The sequence below is a fragment of the Diaphorina citri genome, unplaced genomic scaffold (genome assembly GCF_000475195.1).
Source record: "Diaphorina citri unplaced genomic scaffold, Diaci psyllid genome assembly version 1.1 scaffold418, whole genome shotgun sequence".
NCBI lineage: Eukaryota > Metazoa > Arthropoda > Insecta > Hemiptera > Psyllidae > Diaphorina > Diaphorina citri.
The window spans coordinates 94,617-117,488 of NW_007377853.1; the positions used below are offsets into that span (position 1 = coordinate 94,617).

The 22,872-nt window shown below is 36.4% G+C and overlaps 1 protein-coding gene across 1 annotated transcript in view; it reads left to right on the top strand.

Annotated features, from left to right (window-relative positions):
• Window positions 1-22,872, top strand: part of LOC103508629 (protein slit-like) — a 159,400-nt gene that overhangs the window by 67,256 nt on the left and 69,272 nt on the right. The window contains exons 3-4 of the mRNA XM_026823187.1: window positions 12,443-12,514; window positions 22,417-22,488. Of these exons, the coding sequence (XP_026678988.1) occupies window positions 12,443-12,514; window positions 22,417-22,488 (144 nt within the window). The remainder of the gene's footprint in view (window positions 1-12,442; window positions 12,515-22,416; window positions 22,489-22,872) is intronic.

Consider the following 22,872-nt stretch of genomic DNA (forward strand, 5'->3'; position numbering starts at 1 on the left):
TGTAACCCTCATATTTAAAGATCGATCTGTAAGAATTCATTAGAGTTAAGAGCTCCTATATTTTGACAGAACATTTTCAATTCTTGCTCTTCATAGGTAGTAGAGAGTGCGAGTGACATTTTCAATCAGAAATTTCCTAACCCCTAAATGGGCAACACAAATAGTAAGGAGAATCAATAAGGAAATCCGTCGTCAGCAAAAGAAATCCTCTTATAGTCCTTCCCAAGGCTTTCCTTATTAACGCTTTCTTTGAACCTCCACCATCTCCTCTACTTCATTAGTCCGCTTTCGAATCATAAGGAGAAATTAATATCCCTAATTTCGGCACTCATCAGTGAACTTTTGTACGAAACTTGTAAGAGCGGAAAATCTGTCGTTTTTCATCAAGCGAGAGAGTGTGTTTTGTTTGACCAAGTGTTCAGAGTTACATGTCGTAATTCCTTTAAATTCCTTCGTGTGATTCACCGACTAGGGTGAAGGTTAGGGTTGGGGTGAGGGATAGGGTGACGAATTCCAGGGGAATGGGGTGAACACCGCACGGGGGTGGAAAACAGAAGGGTCATACTCAGTTTTATGAGTTTCAGAAACACTTGAATTTTGAATTACAATTATTGATCCTTTGATTAATCAAACAGCAAACAGCTTGTCAGGGTGTGCAGAAATCGCCTCATTCCTCTTATCTCATCCTACCCCACGATACAAACGCCAGGTCTTCATTGAGACAGTGAGAGACCCTGTAAGAACTTTCAGTTACTTTCACTGCCGTGTTTTCTAGCGAAATTCCGAACAAGTATTTTCACTCAGCGTCAGAATTTTATGTAAACAACCAGCGGCAGTTTTTTCATCTCTCCCGATGTCGATGTTTGTACAGGGAACACATTCGTGAGACGAAACAGCTTGTGAAATTTCATCATGTGTGTCATTTTTTACTGACGATGGCATTTTTAAATTCAATTTACCATCATCGGAGATCGCAGTTGGGACTGAATTTGGTCTGATCTAACAGAAGTAATTTCTTGAAATCTCGATGTATGATGTACTCTTCTTACCTACTTTTGCACTCATTCAGTACAAATAGCACATATATGCAGGTTGGACTGCGTCATTGTGTGAATGAAGTATTGATTGTAGAAAATCGTGACCGCCAATCACACTGACTCTGCAATTGGAATTGTATTAAAATGTCACAGAACAATCCCTCAGCCACGATCCGAGATACTTGACCGGATTATCAGAAAGATCATCATTATTGTAGTAACTTGAGAAATCGCTTTAACAGATGAGTCCAATGTTTGCACTCATTTTGCAATGTCCTAATGTCCGTAGATCTTGGATACTACTTGCTTGCTCTTTTACGCAATCTAAGTTGTTAAGTATCTTTTCCTTAAACCCAAAGTCTTGCTGTCAGACATTACCGTACGATAACAGATGAGTCCAATCCTTGCACTCATTTTGCAATGTCCTAATGTCCGTAGATCTTAGATACATACTTGCTTGCTCTTTTACGATATCTAAGTTGTTAAGTATCTTTTCCTTAAACCCAAAGTCTTGCTGTCAGACATTACCGTACGCCTCTGTTAAAAAAGAAAGTCAACAGAGGGCTTTGGAAAAAGAGGCCAAACACTTATCATTCTGTGTCAACCTATGTCTATTGAACTGAACATAATGACGCTACGAGGGAAGAGAAGAACAAGAAGCACAATATTAAATGACTCCTTCACAAAATATATTTCTTCTCCAAAAGAAAGATAATTTCGTCCACAAAGGCTAAAGGGTCAAGAAAAGGGACTTTCTCTCAGTATCACTCGTGCCCATAAATCAAGTGAAAGCAGAGTTAGAGAAAGGAAAAGCTAGCGTCTAAGCTTTTCAATTTGGAGTGAATAATTCATTGATGTTTGTTTTTTTTTTGTTTCTTGGACGCTTCGACGCCAGACCTGGTTTGAAAATTCAAAAGCCAAGCGTCGCCTTATCAAAGATTATTTCGTTATTATTGTTTTTTTATGACTTCTCATAACAAAGTTTTCAAGCTCGTACTCCAGACGCTTGAGGTAGTTATTTCATTGAATTTTTATGGATTTCAAGGTAGTTTAAAAATGATGAATGTTTTTCATTTTCAGTTCTGAATACGAACTTTTCGTATCTTCTTTGAAAGATATTCGAGACTCTCTAGTTCGCTCTATGGAGTTTCTGTGTAAAAATTTTGCGAATTTTTCATGTTATTCATATGTGCAAATTTGCTATATTTTTTAAAAAACTGTTTATTGTGGAAAAGGTACAACTTTTTTGGTTGAGTTGTGCGCGGCTAGAAGACAAGAAATCATTTTTGTAAATATTTCCAATGTGTTCATTCTCGTACATTACCAGAAAAATATTCAATGTTCAAATCATTTCATTTCTTTCCACCTGACCTGCTTTCCGTCCCAAATTTGAAATCCAAAATATCGGTGCAACTTCCCAACATTATCATTACGAAAAAAAGGAAATCTTTTTCGACTGAGAAAATCCGGGGAGAAATACACGAAACCAAAATTTGGCGGGGGAAAGTGGAAGACGAAATTGAAACCTCCAATGCTCAAATTGCTGAAATGTTCAACAACAACATAAATCAAACATTTGAGAAGCAACTCAACCAGAAACAATTTTACAAACATTAATGCGGAAAATAAAAACCATTATATCTGTTCACGACGATACAATTTGGTAAACAAGAGATATAGCGAATGGAGTCGTTTGACCATTTTCTAATTTTCCCATACTGAACAATACTCCACAGTATGGAATCCATATCAAGATTACTAAGTAATTTTCTTTGTGTTTTCGGGATTTTCCTTCACATTCCGTTGATCTAGGGCCAGGGCTATCGTTTCGACTTCCTCAGTGATCAGCGAGACAACCTTTGGAACCTAAAACCTATTGGAGCTGTATCAATCAGGAGCTAAACACAAAGTGAGTTCTCTGTAGCAAGAGCGTCAATCTCTAAAGTTTCAAAATTCAAATGCCAGTGACTCGTCGCAAAGTTATCACTTTGGGGAATTTTCATCACTTGATTGTTGTGTCATTGCCGCAATGAAGTGTGACGCAGAGATAAACATTCCGATTGCTGATAGCTTATTCCAGGGGTTCTCAATCTTTTGAGAACTGCGTACCACCTGACACCTCAAGGTTCTTTCGGCGTACGACCAAACATCAATTTTGTATGGTTTGGGGGTTAACTAAAGAAGTTATAGCGCCGCAGGAGAAATTTTTGTGTTATTCATATAGTAAGTTTTCATTTCAAATCTCTTCGCGTACAATCAGAAATGCTTCCGCGTACCACTAGTGGTACGGCTACCACAGATTGGGAACCTCTGGCTTATTCCTTCCTGTGTTTCACAGCTCTCTGTTTTGATTACAATATTATTTAATTCATCCCCTCCACGAGAAATATTCTGATAGTGGAAGTTTTATGAGCATGTATGTCCCCCAGGGGCATTCCTTGTCATTGATATGGAACATAAAGTGAGACACTTTATGAGCTCGACTATCTCGCCTCTCTTGATATGGAATGATACACAATGTATGTTTCCCCCTCTCTGCTTGATTGCAATAGCTCGCAGCCAAAACGATCAACAGTGCCAGAGATATCAAACTGGTACATTCAGCTGCCATAATTCACGAGATAAACGTTTATTGCGGTAAAATCTTGAATTTTTATGGTGAACTGTTAACAATGCCTTGGTCTGTCTTCATGTTTACTTTTCAACTGATAGCCAGTGGTCAGTAGTTAAACTTCAGCACCATTATTAAATATTGATTCAAAATGTCAAACAGTGTTGCATGTGTGAATAATAATGTTGTCTTCGCCATTGTTTATATCTGCTAGGTGCTCGTAAATTTCAGTGTTGTCAAAATACTTTCAGTGTAGTTGTTTTTTTAACCCAGGTGATTACATTAAGGACGGTAGCCAGACAGCCAAAGTTATGGGTATGATGAGGTGTGTGAATCTGTATCTGGATTTCCACATGACAAAAACAATGAGAATTATTTTGTAGAAAAAATCTACGTCGGTAATTGGATTTCTTTACCTTCTTTTCTCCAATCTACTAGTATACGAGTACGTAGATATGCGTTTCTCTGGTAACAATAGTTCCATTTAAGAGCAGATCTTTGGTAAGTAACGCACTGTCAAAAGTAACCCTTTGCTCGGATGGTTCAGAAAATAATTCTAGACCTCGATGAAACATCAACTTTTAGTCCGGTACTGTTTGAGTCCAAATGGTCCGAAGCTTTGAACCAACATAAATACACACAATAACCCTTTCTTCAGTCCAAACTCCGGCCTCATGTTTTGATCAATTAGTCAATTGATTCTGATGGATTATTCTGCTACATCATGCTCCTGAGATCACAGGCCCATCTCTTTCCACTTGTTTTGATCCTGACAATTGTACAATTCCGACGCGGGATGACTTGCACAAATCTCTCTGAGCACGTTCCTCAAACTAGAGTTCTCTGGACTCTTGATTAAACGCTTTGATTCTCCTCGAATCCTGAACGTTTGAAAATTGAATCTCTGTGATATTCCAAACCGGCCATTTACGAGTGAATTCTTTTTAGGTACTCCTCTCCAACTAGGTACGAACTAGGAGTGTTCCTTCTCTTTACTCCAACAGTGGGCTACTACAATTTCTGTGGTCAAATTCTTAAATTTTACTGAGGACAAAATTCCATGCCTCGGCTGGGATTGAACCTCCTGTTTGCCAGGTGAACGTCTTGAACACTACACCACCGAGGGGTTCGTAATTCAGGAGTTCAGGCACTTATACCTGTCCCTGATGTGCTAATGCATCTTGATTATCTGGAATGTGTTCCAGTGCTATTTTCTTTGATTATGTAGTGGCAACATACTCGTAATTGCTTCAAGATAAAAAATACTCCGCATTCTAAAACTGCTGGTTCAAATTGTTCTACGTACATAGGTATTCTAATTTTCTAATATAACACGTAGGTACCTTTCATGTGCGAGAATTCCTTTTTCAGCAATGGTTTCCTTTTTCCTATTATGTTCAAATACCAGGCGAAATTTCCAAACATATGTGACGTAAGAGTTGATTTGAATTCCAACTTCATTAAACTTGATCTAAACTGGTACATACATATACAATTATACATTCATAAGTTTCATTTCAGAAGCTTCTTTATTATCTGATTCTGTGGCAAGCTTCATATTCTTCCTTTAAAAAAAATACTCCGCATTCTAAAACTGCTGGTTCAAATTGTTCTACGTACATAGGTATTCTAATTTTCTAATATAACACGTAGGTACCTTTCATGTGCGAGAATTCCTTTTTCAGCAATGGTTTCCTTTTTCCTATTATGTTCAAATACCAGGCGAAATTTCCAAACATATGTGACGTAAGAGTTGATTTGAATTCCAACTTCATTAAACTTGATCAAAACTGCTGGTTCAAATTGTTCTACGTAGGTATTCTAATTTTCTAATATAACACGTAGGTACCTTTCATGTGCGAGAATTCCTTTTTCAGCAATGGTTTCCTGTTTCCTATTATGTTCAAATACCAGGCGAAATTTCCAAACATATGTGACGTAAGAGTTGATTTGAATTCCAACTTCATTAAACTTGATCTAAACTGGTACATACATAATACATATACAATTATACATTCATAAGTTTCATTTCAGAAGCTTCTTTATTATCTGATTCTGTGGCAAGCTTCATATTCTTCCTTTAATTACAGCTTTCATTAATGTACTTGTGTGTTTAGAATCTCAATTTCCAATGTTTGAAATATCCATAATACTCAAATGGGAACTGAACTGTTGTTTACCAAATATCCATATTGAAGAAATATTTGGAGATATCACAGAGAGGGAGCAGAGAGATAGAACCTTCCAACCTGAAATCAGAAGAGAGAATGAGCTCTGCAATGGGAACTGTTGTTTACCAAATATCCATCTTGAAGAAATATTTGGAGATATCACAGAGAGAGAGCAGAGAGATAGAACCTTCCAACCTGAAATCAGAAGAGAGAATGAGCTCTGACAAAAATCTAAGTATGAAGAAACCTCCCCTTGACCCCCTACTACCAAAAATCAAAGTAGGGGTAGGGGAAATGACTACCAAAAATCAAAGTAGGAGATAGGGGAAATGTAGGGGGTTGAGGGGAGGTTTCTCCTACATTTTGACGGCTTTGGAGATTCCCCTGTGATTATCCACGATTTGTCCGTGGTATCCGCTGCTTGTTCGCGATGTCCGCGCTTTGTTCGCTGTTTTCGCAACTTGTTCGCGATATCCGCGGTTTGTTCGCGGTTTTTGCAACTTGTTCGCGATATTTGCAACTTGTTCGCGGTTTTTGCAACTTGTTCGCGGTTTTTGCAACTTGTTCGCGGTTCCGCGGTTTGTTCGCGGTATCCGCGGTTTGTTCGCGGTATCCGCGGTTTATTCGCGGTATACGCAACTTTTTCGCGTTATCCGCGGTTTTTTCGTGGTATTAATTTGTCACTTGTTCGCGGTATTTGCAACGTTCGCGATGTCCGCGGTTTGTTTACGGTATTTGCAACTTGATCGCGGTATCTACGATTTTTTCGCGATTTTCGCGATGTCCGCGGTTTGTTTACGGTATTTGCAACTTGATCGCGGTATCTACGATTTTTTCGCGATTCCGCTTTTATTTTTCTTTTTTTCTTCTTCTATTCCTTTTTTGTGGACACCCAACAACAGATCTAAACTTGATCCAACAACAGATCTAAACTTTACTTAGGAAACTTCGAATCAAACCCATATGGTTCACATTTAGATCTGTCCAAGCTGTATCACACTTTTCCTTTTTTGGGGACACCCTGATCCAACAACAGATCTAAACTTTACTTAGGAAACTTCGAATCAAACCCATATGGTTCACATTTAGATCTGTCCAAGCTGTATCACATAAATATTAGCTATTCTATTTAATTAAAGAATCAAACCTCACAAGGTTTCGAACGATGATTCTTCTTCTATTCCTTTTTTGTGGACACCCTGATCCAACAACAGATCTAAACTTTACTTAGGAAACTTCGAATCAAACCCATATGGTTCTCATTTAGATCTGTCCAAGCTGTATCACATAAATACAAGCTATTCTATTTAATTAAAGAATCAAACCTCACAAGGTTTCGAACGATGATTTGGATAAAAATGAAGTTTAATTGATTCTTATCTGGAGAACAGATCTTGCTGAGGAGTATAAATGGTCTGATTGAGTTTGTGATTGTAGAGGACATGCAGGAAGAGATAACAGATCAGTAGATGCTGAGCTTGAAGATCATTCTGGGAAGTCGTCAGATATGGATACATTAGAATGAAGGTTATGTGAGATTCCATGGATGGGACAAGGGAATTGAGGTGCGGTACATTTTGTGAGAAAAGTGGATTAATTAGGTGTGGTTTGAATCAGAAACTTTCGTGGCTAAGACAAAAGTAATCAACTGTTTGGGGTAAAAGGGCTGTTTAGTCCTATTTGAGTAATAGGTATAAAATACATATTATTAAATAATCACCGTTTTGCATGCTAATGACACGCCCATCTAGACTGTTCTTTTCAGGATGGATGAGATTTGACGGAGGACATGGAAAGTAAAGAAAGCACTAGGAATACATATTTTGGTAGGGCCCACGTGTGGTCTCAAATTCTTCAACCGGTCAAATGATCAAATCTATGTTATCATTTTTATTATTAAATAATCACCGTTTTGCATGCTAATGACACGCCCATCTAGACTGTTCTTTTCTGGATGGATGAAATTTGACGGAGGGCATGGAAAGTAAAGGAAGCACTAGGAATACATATTTTGGTAGGGCCCACGTGTGGTCTCAAATTCTTCAACCGGTCAAATGATCAAATCTATGTTATCATTTTTATCAAACTACGGCTATTGACCTTGATCGTAAATTATACGAATTATAAACAACTCTCAAACCTGGGAGAACTTGTCACCTTAAATTTAATGTTTGAAAAATTATGCAGCGAATGGTGACAAAAAATAATTTATTGAATGGTCAGCTGTCCGCGTTATTCGAAATGATACATACCTGCTAGATCTAGATATACGTATACATAATGATGTACGGTTTTAGATGGTACCCACTAAAGCTCAGAAATTTTGAAAGGAATTTATCAATACATAGTATTGATTCAATCGATTGGTAGGGGCTGTAGTGTGACTTGCTTTGATGAGACCGAATAGAGGAAATCGGACTTTGAGCTCTACGGTTTTAGATGGTACCCACTAAAGCTCAGAAATTTTGAAAGGAATTTATGAAATTTAATACATAGTATTGATTCAATCGATTGGTAGGGGCTGTAGTGTGACTTGCTTTGATGAGACCGAATAGAGGAAATCGGACTTTGAGCTTTTACACAGGCATCAAGTGCATTTTGGGAAATTAGACATCTCCACCAATCACCAATAATGTGTGTTTCTATTGGAAGGACGTGACGTTAGAAAAAATAATATATGTAGATTTTAGATACACCCTGTATCCAGTTAATTTACATATTAATTTCCCAACTTTGGTTTTTAATCTGCAGAATGAAATTCTATTTATTCTATTCTAGCTTAAAAGGATTAAATTCTTTAAAAACTGAGCAATTTGAAATTCTTAATTTTTTTATCCTCTCTCGGATTTACTTAGGCATAAAATAAGAATTTGACGAAATAAAAATTCCTTCAGAAAATATTAAAGCAGACTTGATATCATTGAAGGATAGAAACACCACAAAATGTGTGAGTCTGGAACATTTTGACCATTTGATCATCGCGTAATAATTTAAAAATTTCGTTTAAATCGTTTTTTATTTGGATGCTAACAGTGTTGGTGTCAGGGTTATCCTCTCTCGGATTTACTTAGGCATAAAATAAGAATTTGACGAAATAAAAATTCCTTCAGAAAATATTAAAGCAGACTTGATATCATTGAAGGATAGAAACACCACAAAATGTGTGAGTCTGGAACATTTTGAAATTCAAATACCCAAATGAGCGTAATAAACGAATTATCATCCCATCTCCTCATGCTTCATCAACGTTGGAAACTTGGACCATCATCATATTCATAAAACGACCGAAAGAGAAGACCACTGTATATTTTAGATGATGTTTAGATATCAATGAGATGACGTCAGAGTGTTCACAATTACACATGGGTAACTGGAGTAGTTTAGGTCCCTTTTGTTTTCTTGCAGGTAAATTTATACACCTACTTATACTAACTTAACAGCTTGACAATTTGGAAATAATAGGCATCTGGATAGGTACCTATCTTCATTGTCGAAACAGTAAATTAACAAATTTTTCCAATGGGCTAATATCTTACTAACGTTTCGGTTTAACGTGTGTGCCATATTTTTGACGTCGTAAAATATTCGTAAATCTACCTCTAGTCGAATGTTGTGAAAACTTAATGAATTCATTATTTCAGTCTTTAATATTTCTGAATTATTATCTAGGTATTTTTTTATGTCTCTAGAATAAACAAAACTCATATATTTTTTTTCCATTTGATCATCGCGTAATAATTTAAAAATTTCGTTTAAATCGTTTTTTATTTGGATGCTAACAGTGTTGGTGTCAGGGTTTCCGGTTGGTGTATTATTTTTGTCACTTCTGCTGTTGGCTGTTTTGATGTCTTCAATTTTTTGTTAATGTTTATTTTCCTGTGTGCTATATTATCGTGTTGTGTTGATTCATTGGCACAGGCATCATGTTTTGTACCATCTCCCACACCTTGCCATGTTCTTATCAGACGTTTTTTAATTCGTTAATGTTTATTTTCCTGTGTGCTATATTGTCGTGTTGTGTTGATTCATTGGCACAGGCATCATGTTTTGTACCATCTCCCACACCTTGCCATGTTCTTATCAGACGTTTTTTAATTCAACGTTTATTGCGGTAAAATCTTGAATTTTTATGGTGAACTGTTAACAATGCCTTGGTGTGGCTTCATGTTTACTTTTCTACTGATAGCCAGTGGTCAGTAGTTAAACTTCAGCACCATTATTAAATATTGATTCAAAATGTCAAACTAGGGTTGTTCGATTGTCATTAACAATTGACCAATTTTTTCCAGCAGATATTTCGTTTTCTTTCCTTCTCACTTTTTATTTTCTGATATTTTCTTCCTCAACTGGGTGTGAAAAAGATTAAGCAGTTAAATAATGAGTTTTTTTAGTAAAACGTCACGTCACCTCAATACTAATAGAGCAAAATGATTTCACCCAATAGTCATTTACAAATGGGTATGTAAGTTGAAGATTGTCTATTAACAACAAGTTTCCATTTATATTTGATCGACAAAAAACTCAGAACATACGTTTTTCTTATAAATGGTATACTCATCCGTATAAGCAGAGCTTGTGCCACGGATGGGGACTATGACTATGACAGGCGGTTCACGTTTATATTCCTTCAAAATGCCCTGTGATCCAAACAAAGTTCTTGCTATGCTTAATACGTTCATCCATCCTTCAATTGAGCCCAAAGCCATTAGCGGTATTTTGGGGGAAATGTTTTTGACCTTCCTAACCTCGGCCCTGTAGGTGATGAATTTCATATCTCTCCCATTCCTATCTTATGAATGACATAATACCCTAATGATGTGTACATTATATTATGTTGTACTTAATGTGAAATTAAGTTGTACATAATAATGGTTTTTATCTTATCTAGGACCAGTCCATGTAAATATAGTCTACATGTGTTTGTTCTGTACCAGTAAGGTGTGAATTTTACACATGTATTTTTCCGTCATTTCCTGTGAGCCTGATAATATTCATAATTTTGGAACAAGCATTGTTAAGATGTTTCATTTTTGTTGGGAGCATTGGGTGTAATACTTTTCACTAAGTAACGCCTTTAAAATGTCCTTAATGACAATCGACTCTAATGCTAATATGAGAACGTATACAATACACACATCATTACATTACAATACACACATCATTACATTAATACACACATCATTACATTAATATTTGGTGTTATAAAGCCATTACATATTAAGGTAATGTTAGATCAGAGGTTAGAAGTGTTTAATGTGAGAAAAATATGCTCAGGTAAATGTGTAGCAGCTTAGATATAACTTGAGAAGCAAGTACCTGACCTAACCCAACCTAACTTTTCATATCATTTTCAATTACATTAGACATCTCCACCAATCACCAATAATGTGTGTTTCTATTGGAAGGACGTGACGTTAGAAAAAATAATATAGGTTTTAGATACACCCTGTATCCAGTTAATTTACATATTAATTTCCCAAATTTGGTTTTTAATCTGCAGAATGAAATTCTATTTATTCTATTCTAGCTTAAAAGGATTAAATTCTTTAAAAACTGAGCAATTTGAAATTCTTAATTTTTTTTATCCTCTCTCGGATTTACTTAGGCATAAAATAAGAATTTGACGAAATAAAAATTCCTTCAGAAAATATTAAAGCAGACTTGATATCATTGAAGGATAGAAACACCACAAAATGTGTGAGTCTGGAACATTTTGAAATTCAAATACCCAAATGAGCGTAATAAACGAATTATCATCCCATCTCCTCATGCTTCATCAACGTTGGAAACTTGGACCATCATCATATTCATAAAACGACCGAAAGAGAAGACCACTGTATATTTTAGATGATGTTTAGATATCAATGAGATGACGTCAGAGTGTTCACAATTACACATGGGTAACTGGAGTAGTTTAGGTCCCTTTTGTTTTCTTGCAGGTAAATTTATACACCTACTTATACTAACTTAACAGCTTGACAATTTGGAAATAATAGGCATCTGGATAGGTACCTATCTTCATTGTCGAAACAGTAAATTAACAAATTTTTCCAATGGGCTAATATCTTACTAACGTTTCGGTTTAACGTGTGTGCCATATTTTTGACGTCGTAAAATATTCGTAAATCTACCTCTAGTCGAATGTTGTGAAAACTTAATGAATTCATTATTTCAGTCTTTAATATTTCTGAATTATTATCTAGGTATTTTTTTATGTCTCTAGAATAAACAAAACTCATATATTTTTTTTCCATTTGATCATCGCGTAATAATTTTAAAATTTCGTTTAAATCGTTTTTTATTTGGATGCTAACAATGTTGGTGTCAGGGTTTCCGGTTGGTGTATTATTTTTGTCACTTCTGCTGTTGGCTGTTTTGATGTCTTCAATTTTGTGTTAATGTTTATTTTCCTGTGTGCTATATTGTCGTGTTGTGTTGATTCATTGGCACAGGCATCATGTTTTGTACCATCTCCCACACCTTGCCATGTTCTTATCAGACGTTTTTTAATTCACCAGGGATGGTTTTTAGGGTTGTTCGATTGTCATTAAGGTTGTGATTTTCAGGGATCTGTTTTATTATGAGCTTCTATTGATGGACATGTTTTCTTTTCCCTGTTTCAGAGATCTGAGTCACAACAAATTGCAAGCGATTGCCCGGAAAACGCTACGTGGACTGACGGCACTTAAAACATTGTAAGTAAATTCCTCTCTCTCTCCATACTTGTATTATGAAATTACTATCATACCTATGTAGGTCAAGCTTCAACTGGTATATCGAAGGAAATGTAGATTTGTTTTTAATTATTTTAGGAGGGCTTGTTTATAGGAACCTACTTCTACTTCCTGGGTAGGACTTGAGTCTCTCTTTTTACTCTTCAGTCCAGTATGTCATCTGAAGTAACAGAGACCGGGTATTTTTTAGACAGGTTTGACGGAAAAAGCGGGGTTGAGAAAGGAAAAATTACCAGGACAAAAAGGCACAATTTAAAAACGAAACCGACGTAATGTACACTGGAAGCAAAACGTGCGTGTAGCCTACCCTGCCCCTTCCTTTCCTTTTCCTACCCTAACTTACCCCACGGTTCCCTATCCCATTATTTCGGGAACATTGTACATTCCGCTGTTCTTGCCATTCCGTGTCCTTAATTCCTTCCTTTTCCTCTCTTTTCCTCCTTTTGTCGTTTTCTCTTCAATTTCTTCTTGTACCTCTTCTTTTGCTTCATCTTCTCATTTTACCATCATGTCACTCGTGTCATTGACTATTTGGTCATTTGGTGTCAACCTAGACAACGTACGAGCTTTTAATGTGTGAACATCCGTTTATTTCGCTTCATTTTCACCTTTGTTTTCTGTTCAGAAAGGTCAGTTTTTATTCTTTTTTTAATTTTTCTAATCCCTTGGGACCAATTTTGTCCAAAGAAATGTGCATTTATTACTGTTATTGTGTGTTTCCTGCAAAGTTCTGTTAAATCTAACCCTAATCTTCATCCGAGGAAATTGCCAACTCCATATGAAAGGATGGAAACGCCAATTTTTCCGCTTAGAGTGTAAAGTCCTTGAGGGCTTTCGAAACGTGTTTCTAGGGGATCTTATTTGGTATATTATTACTGGAATTGGTCATCCAAGGTGTTCGAAATAAACCCACGTTATCTTCCTCCTATACAATCAACACTTCTGCAACACTGGAAAGTGCAATATCCGATCCGAGTGCCAATTATTTCTTCCATTGGTTTTCCAGATTGCAATAGCTCGCAGCCAAAACGATCAACAGTGCCAGAGATATCAAACTGGTACATTCAGCTGCCATAATTCACGAGATAAACGTTTATTGCGGTAAAATCTTGAATTTTTATGGTGAACTGTTAACAATGCCTTGGTCTGTCTTCATGTTTACTTTTCAACTGATAGCCAGTGGTCAGTAGTTAAACTTCAGCACCATTATTAAATATTGATTCAAAATGTCAAACGTACGAATTTAAACGTATAGGGAGAGAGATCTGTGAATGAAAATAACGGTGAAAGAAATCTAGGAAAGGTGATGTACACACAGTTATGGTAAGTTCTCGAAAAGTCCAAGTTAGCTTAGCTAATTGGTGAAATTAATTATTTTGCGATATCGCCCATTCTTTTCCGTTAGGTATATTGAAGGGAAGTGGGAGAAAAGTTGAGGTGAAAATGCCGAAAAACGATGAAATTCTGTTTCGTGTTAATATAGGCCGGATTGATTCAAAATGTCAAACAGTGTTGCATGTGTGAATAATAATGTTGTCTTCGCCATTGTTTATATCTGCTAGGTGCTCGTAAATTTCAGTGTTGTCAAAATACTTCAGTGTAGTTGGTGGTTGCATTAGAGTAAGGACGGTAGCCAGACAGCCAAAGTTATGGGTATGATGAGGTGAGGGTATCTCTATCTGGATTTCTACATGACAAAAACAATCAGAATAATACGAGTAGGTACTTCGGTAATTGGATTTTTTTACCTTCTTTTTTTCTCAATCTAATACTAGTATACGTATGTAGATATGCGTTTCTCTGGTAACAATGGTTCCCTTTGCTTGGATGGTTCAGAAAATAAATCTAGAATTTTTAGATGAAACATCAACTTTTAGTCCGGTACTGTTTGAGTCCAAATGGTCCGAAGCTTTGAACCAACATGAACACACACAATAACCCTTTCTTCAGTCCAAACTCCGGTCTCATGTTTTGATCAATTAGTCAATTGATTCTGATGGATTATTCTGCTACATCATGCTCCTGAGATCACAGGCCCATCTCTTTCCACTTGTTTTGATCCTGACAATTGTACAATTCCGACGCGGGATGACTTGCACAAATCTCTCTGAGCACGTTCCTCAAACTAGAGTTCTCTGGACTCTTGATTAAACGCTTTGATTCTCCCCCGACGCGGGATGACTTGCACAAATCTCTCTGAGCACGTTCCTCAAACTAGAGTTCTCTGGACTCTTGATTAAACGCTTTGATTCTCCTCGAATCCTGAACGTTTGAAAATTGAATCTCTGTGATATTCCAAACCGGCCATTTACGAGTGAATTCTTTTTAGGTACTCCTCTCCAACTAGGTACGAACTAGGAGTGTTCCTTCTCTTTACTCCAACAGTGGGCTACTACAATTTCTGTGGTCAAATTCTTAAATTTTACTGAGGACAAAATTCCATGCCTCGGCTGGGATTGAACCTCCTGTTTGCCAGGTGAACGTCTTGACGGTCCTTCTCTTTACTCCAGCCGTGGGCTACAACAAGTACTGTGGTCAAATTCTTAAATTTTACTGAGGACAAAATTCCATGCCTCGGCTGGGATTGAACCTCCTGTTTGCCAGGTGAACGTCTTGAACACTACACCACCGAGGGGTTCGTAATTCAGGAGTTCAGGCACTTATACCTGTCCCTGATGTGCTAATGCATCTTGATTATCTGGAATGTGTTCCAGTTCCAGTGCTATTTTCTTTGATTATGTAGTGGCAACATACTCGTAATTGCTTCAAGATGAAAATTACTCCGCATTCTAAAACTGCTGAATTAGACATTTCCACCAATCACCAATAATGTGTGTTTCTATTGGAAGGACGTGACGTTAGAAAAAATAATATATGTAGATTTTAGATAGTTTTTACTTTCCTTTTGTCATAAATCAAGTGACGAAAATATTGCTGAGACGATCAGAGCTTTAAAAGCGAGTAAAACTATGCAAAGGTGTTGGATTAACGTGGAAATGCAAGTAGATCACTGGGAAATTTCTGGATCAAAGTAGGACACAAGACACAATAAAGGATCTAGAATCTGCAGGCAAATAAAACAAGACAACCTTTGGGACCACCTATAAAACCGAACGAAGCTAAGTCTAAATAAAAAGGACTAGTTAACTAGTGAAAGGACACATATAAGACTAGAGTATGTGTATAAAGAAACAAGAAAGAAAATCTGAAATGAAAAAAATTGATATTGTCACCTACTAACAAAACTGCCAGTAATCCTCTAAGTCTAGAGAATTCCTTGTGTTGACCAAGTTACTTCTCCCCTATTTTCTCTACCCATAACAGCTCCAACTCCCCCATTTCTTTCAACACCTACCTCACACATTTCCTCCTCACCCACATCCACACCCATGTCTGAGAGTCCTCAATATTGTTCTCAATAAAAATCGAAACCGAATGAAGCTAATTCTAAATAAAAAGGACTAGTTAACTAGTGAAAGGACACATATAAGAGTAGAGTATGTGTAGAAAGAAACAAGAAAGAAAATCTGAAATGAAAAAAATTGATATTGTCACCTACTAACAAAACTGCTAGTAATCCTCTGAGTCTAGAGAATTCCTTGTGTTGACCAAGTTACTTCTCCCCTATTTTCTCTACCCATAACAGCTCCAACTCCCCCAGTTCTTTCAACACCTACCTCACACATTTCCTCCTCACCCACATCCACACCCATGTCTGAGAGTCCTCAATATTGTTCTCAATAAAAATCGACTCCTGTTCTCAATAAAAAATTGAATCCTGTTTATTAACTTCAGAAAAAGGTTAGGGTTAGGATGAGGTTTCACTGATGGCAAGATTTTATGATCTCGAAGTGTGGACGATAATAATTGAAGTTTTGCACAACAATAGAATTCTGGGATGGGTAAAGACGACAGCGTTCTCAGATAATGAAGCTGAGCCAATTACTTTCCTGGAAAGGTCAAGGATACGTTGGAAACTTGGACCATCATCATATTCATAAAACGACCGAAAGAGAAGACCACTGTATATTTTAGATGATGTTTAGATATCAATGAGATGACGTCAGAGTGTTCACAATTACACATGGGTAACTGGAGTAGTTTAGGTCCCTTTTGTTTTCTTGCAGGTAAATTTATACACCTACTTATACTAACTTAACAGCTTGACAATTTGGAAATAATAGGCATCTGGATAGGTACCTATCTTCATTGTCGAAACAGTAAATTAACAAATTTTTCCAATGGGCTAATATCTTACTAACGTTTCGGTTTAACGTGTGTGCCATATTTTTGACGTCGTAAAATATTCGTAAATCTACCTCTAGTCGAATGTTGTGAAAACTTAATGAATTCATTATTTCAGTCTTTAATATTTCTGAATTATTATCTAGGTATTTTTTTATGTCTCTAGAATAAACAAAACTCATATATTTTTTTTCCATTTGATCATCGCGTAATAATTTTAAAATTTCGTTTAAATCGTTTTTTATTTGGATGCTAACAATGTTGGTGTCAGGGTTTCCGGTTGGTGTATTATTTTTGTCACTTCTGCTGTTGGCTGTTTTGATGTCTTCAATTTTGTGTTAATGTTTATTTTCCTGTGTGCTATATTGTCGTGTTGTGTTGATTCATTGGCACAGGCATCATGTTTTGTACCATCTCCCACACCTTGCCATGTTCTTATCAGACGTTTTTTAATTCACCAGGGATGGTTTTCAGGGTTGTTCGATTGTCATCAACAATTGACCGATTTTTTCCAGCAGATATTTCGTTTTCTTTCCGATATTTTCTTCCTCAACTTGATCTGAAAAGATTAAGCAGTTAAATTATGAGCTTTTTTTTAGTAAAACGTCACGTCACCTCAATACTAATAGAGCAAAATGATTTCACCCAATAGTCATTTACAAATGGGTATGTAAGTTGCGTCACTTAACTTACCTCTACCTGAGTGAAATAATTACAGGACTATTAATTTAAATAACTATGTATAATTACAAGACCTTTTATTCAAATTTTTAATAACTAAAATTAGTCCTCGAGATTTGGAGGAAAATGGTCTTAAAGACCAAATTGTTGATACTTGGAATCGGTGCCGCATATTCCAAACACCTTTGTCTCTAGCACAATATCACAAAAACGAGCAAAGTTGGTGGTAACCCATGTTCAAATCTTGGACTGTTCACATAAGACATGTAAATCTGTACTGCCCATTAGTTCGGTGCTATCTTCAATCCAATAAATCACAAACCAAGGACACAAGTCACAAAGCATTCGAAGTACTCCAACTCCAATTGCATTCTCATTTTTATTGACTTTGTGCTAAGCAGTTAAATAATGAGTTTTTTTAGTAAAACCTCACGTCACCTCAATACTAATAGAGCAAAATGATTTCACCCAATAGTCATTTACAAATGGGTATGTAAGTTGAAGATTGTCTATTAACAATAAGTTTCCATTTATATTTGATCGACAAAAAACTCAGAACATACATTTTTCTTATAAATGGTATACCCATCCGTATAAGCAGAGCTTGTACCACGGATGGGGACTATGACTATGACAGGCGGTTCACGTTTATATTCCTTCAAAATGCCCTGTGATCCAAACAAAGTTCTTGCTATGCTTAATACGTTCATCCATCCTTCAATTGAGCCCAAAGCCATTAGCGGTATTTTGGGGGAAATGTTTTTGACCTTCCTAACCTCGGCCCTGTAGGTGATGAATTTCATATCTCTCCCATTCCTATCTTATGAATGACATAATACCCTAATGATGTGTACATTATATTATGTTGTACTTAATGTGAAATTAAGTTGTACATAATAATGGTTTTTATCTTATCTAGGACCAAGTTTCCATTTATATTTGATCGACAAAAAACTCAGAACATACATTTTTCTTATAAAAGGTATACCCATCCTTATAAGCAGAGCTTGTGCCACGGATGGGGACTATGACAGGCGGTTCACGTTTATATTCCTTCAAAATGCCCTGTGATCCAAACAAAGTTCTTGCTATGCTTAATAGGTTCATCTATCCTTCAATTGAGCCCAAAGCCATTAGCGGTATTTTGGGGGAAATGTTTTTGACCTTCCTAACCACGGCCCTGTAGGTGATGAATTTCATATCTCTCCCATTCCTATCTTATGAATGACAGAATACCCTAATGATGTGTACATTATATTATGTTGTACTTAATGTGAAATTAAGTTGTACATAATAATGGTTTTTATCTTATCTAGGACCAGTCCATGTAAATATAGTCTACATGTGTTTGTTCCATGTTTGTTTTGTACCAGTAAGGTGTGAATTCACACATGTGTTTTTCCGTCATTTCCTGCGAGCCTGGGACTGATAATATTCATAATTTTGGAATGAGCTTTGTTAAGATTGTTGAGATGAAAAACTGTCACTAGTGCTGTAAAACGAAGAGCCAAATGGGATTTCTTTTTCAGCCTAACCATCCCAATATAAAGTGTGTAGCTAGTGTGACCTAAAAGTTGTTTTCTAGTAAGGGGTCCCTTTATTAGATTATCTAAGGCAAAACCAACCCAATAGACCAACAACAAACAAACTCCTAATTTAAGCATCAATCTCTACAGCAAATAAGCAATTGAGGAATCCTCAAGGAGGAGGAAATTTGTTCTACTCCGGAAATGCAATTACAAATAAGTCATTTTGCACCAACCACAAATTGCTCCTAGAACCCAAAATTGGAATATTGAAATTCTTCTGCAGTAGTGTTTCCACCCTGCACATACTACAAGCAGTATCGAATGCCTCTCATAAATCAGGAGATGTCACTGTATAAATATGTCCAAAGTATCTTATTGAATACGAGAGTTCAACTTTTACACCTATTTGTCAATAAGATTATAATCCCACCTTGGCTTTGGACCCGAGAACACGGAAAGTTACGTGTCATATTTTGTCTAAATCCCAAATTATAAGTAGTTCTGATGTATGTATTTCGGAGGATTACCACTAAACCTGCCCAGATCTGAATGTTTATTTTGTCATGTCTACATGTGTTTGTTCCATGTTTGTTTTGTACCAGTAAGGTGTGAATTTACACATGTGTTTTTCCGTCATTTCCTGCGAGCCTGGGACTGATAATATTCATAATTTTGGAATGAGCTTTGTTAAGATTGTTGAGATGTTCCAGTTTTGTTGGAAGTATTTGGTGTAATACTTTTCACTAAGTAACGCCTTTAAAATATTCTTAATGACAATTGACTCTAATGCTAATTCTTTTGGTCATTAAAATTTATATCTACACATCTTTACATTAATATTTAGTGTTACAAAGCTATCACATATTACGGTAATGTTGCATTAGAGATTTAGAACGTTAATGTGAGAAAAATGTACTCAGGTAAATGTGTAGCAGCTTAGATATAACTTGAGAAGCAAGTACCTGACCTAACCCAACCTAACTTTTCATATCATTTTCAATTAAAAAGCTTACAAAGTGTAATTATCAACTTGTCTCCTTCAAGCTTCCCCACCTCTCTTGTCATTCCGTGTCCTTAATTCCTTCCTTTTCCTCTCTTTTCCTTCTCCTTTTGTCGTTTTCTCTTCAATTTCTTCTTGTACCTCTTCTTTTGCTTCATCTTCTCATTTTACCATCATGTCACTCGTGTCATTAACATATTTACTTTTCTTTTTTGTTCTTAAGTGTCTGTCTGTCAGATCTTTCTAATTTTTCTTCATCTTTTCTTACCTCTTTCTTCTCTTGCCTTTCTCCCGTTATTCTCCTTCTCTTATTCTTTTTAATCTGTTTCAACGAGGTCTTTCACCTTGTACTCTGTCAGATCTTTCTAATTTTTCTTCATCTTCTCTTACCTCTTTCTTCTCTTGCCTTTCTCCCGTTATTCTCCTTCTCTTATTCTTTTTAATCTGTTTCAACGAGGTCTTTCACCTTGTATAGTCTCTTTGCCTCTCTCGTGTCTCCTTTATTTCTTAACCAATCATTAAAAAAGAGGATAAGTTTTGCTCTTGTCTTGGATTGAGACTTTCAAATTCCTTGTTGTTTTTATGGCAATATCTTTGTGTCTTTCCATTCTAGATGCTGTTAGCGTTTATACTCTGTGTTAGGAACAGCAATGTTGTAATTATTGTTGTTAGTAACTTCGTAACTATTCAGACAAAAACTTGGACCGCGAAGACGAAAAGTTTTGACTCGCTTGAGTTCCCCAGGGAGGTCATATTTTCTAATGGATTTTGTGCTGACCATACCCCATACCAATAATCATTACAGAATAAACAGATGTTCCAGTAGTTAAGGTATACTGTGAATCCTGGCACCTTTCCATTCTAGATGCTGTTAGCGTTTATACTCTGTGTTAGGAACAGCAATGTTGTAATAATGATTGTTGTTAGTAACTTCGTAACTATTCAGACAAAAACTTGGACCGCGAAGCGCGAAGACGAAAAGTTTTGACTCGCTTGAGATAATGAGTTCCCCAGGGAGGTCATATTTTCTAATGGTTTTTGTGCATCTTGGATTGAGACTTTCAAATTCCTTGTTGTTTTTATGACAATATCTTTGTTTCTTTCCATTCTGGATGCTGTTAGCGTTTATACTCTGTGTTAGGAACAGCAATGTTGTAATTATTGTTGTTAGTAACTTTGTAACTATTCAGACAAAAACTTGGACCGCGAAGACGAAAAGTTTTGACTCGCTTGAGATAATGAGTTCCCCAGGGAGGTCATATTTTCAAATGGTTTTTGTGCTGACCATACCCCATACCAATAATCATTACAGAATAAACAGATGTTCCAGTAGTTAAGGTATACTGTGAATCCTGGCACTCGGATTCGGATAGCTAGATTGGGGTTAAAGTTGTGATTTTCAAGGACCTGTTTTATTATGAGCTTTTATTGATGGACATGTTTTCTTTTCCCTGTTTCAGAGATCTGAGTCACAACAAATTGCAAGCGATTGCCCGGAAAACCCTACGTGGACTGACGGCACTTAAAACATTGTAAGTAAATTCCTCTCTCTCCATACTTGTATTATGAAATTACTATCATACCTATGTAGGTCAAGCTTCAACTGGTATATCGAAGGAAATGTAGATTTGTTTTTAATTATTTTAGGAGGGCTTGTTTATAGGAACCTACTTCCTGGGTAGGACTTGAGTCCCTCTTTTTACTCTTCAGTCCAGTATGTCATCTGAAGTAACAGAGACCGAGTATTTTTTAGACAGGTTTGACGGAAAAAGCGGGGTTGGGAAAGGACACATTACCAGGAAAAAAAGGCACAATTTAAAAACGAAACCGACGTAATGTATACTCGAAGCAAAACGTGCGTGTAGTCTACCCTGCCCCTTCCTTTCCTTTTCCTACCCTAACTTACCCCACGGTTCCCTATCCCATTATAGGCCCCTTTTGTTTTCTTGCAGGTAAATTTATACAGCTACTTATACTAACTTAACGGTTTGACAATTTGGAAATAATAGGCATCTGGATAGGTACCTATTTAAATGTGTACTTCATCGTCGAAACAGTAAATTAACAAATTTTCCCAAAGGGCTAATATCTTACCACCGTTTCAGTTTGACGTGTGTGCCATATTTTTGACGTCGTAAAATATTCGTAAATCTACCTCTAGTCGAATGTTGTGAAAACTTAATGAATTCATTATTTCAGATAGAAGGTAGCTGTCTGGAAGAACTTCCATTGTATGATGTGTATGTATGGTTTAAAGTGTTTTGTCTCCAAAAGCAATCTTCGTTCCTCCGAAATTGAGATTAATTAAACGCAGAAAATTCTGTTCTCTCTACACTTTGTTCTGAGGTTCTGACATTCTGTGTGCATATTGTATTTTATACTAACACTTGCATTTTCTCATTTTCCAGACAAGTGGACAACAATCTCATCACATGTTTTGACGAGTTGGCAGTGAAGAGCAGCAAGGACCTCGAAATATTGTAAGTATCCTTCCATACCTGAGGAGTTACCTGGTTACTTAACTTACCTCTACCTGAGTAAAATAATTACAGGACTATTAATTTAAATAACTATAATTACAAGACCTTTTATTCAAATTCTTAATAACTAAAATTGGTCCTCGGGATTTGGAGGAAAATGGTCTTAAAGACCAAATTGTTGATACTTGGAATCGGTGCCGCATATTCCAAACACCTTCTTGCACAATATCACAAAAACGAGCAAAGTTGGTGATAACCCCATGTTCAAATCTTGGACTGTTCACATAAGACATGTAAATCTGTACTGCCCATTAGTTCGGTGCTATCTTCAGTCCAATAAATCACAAACCAAGGACACAAGTCACAAAGCATTCGAAGTACTCC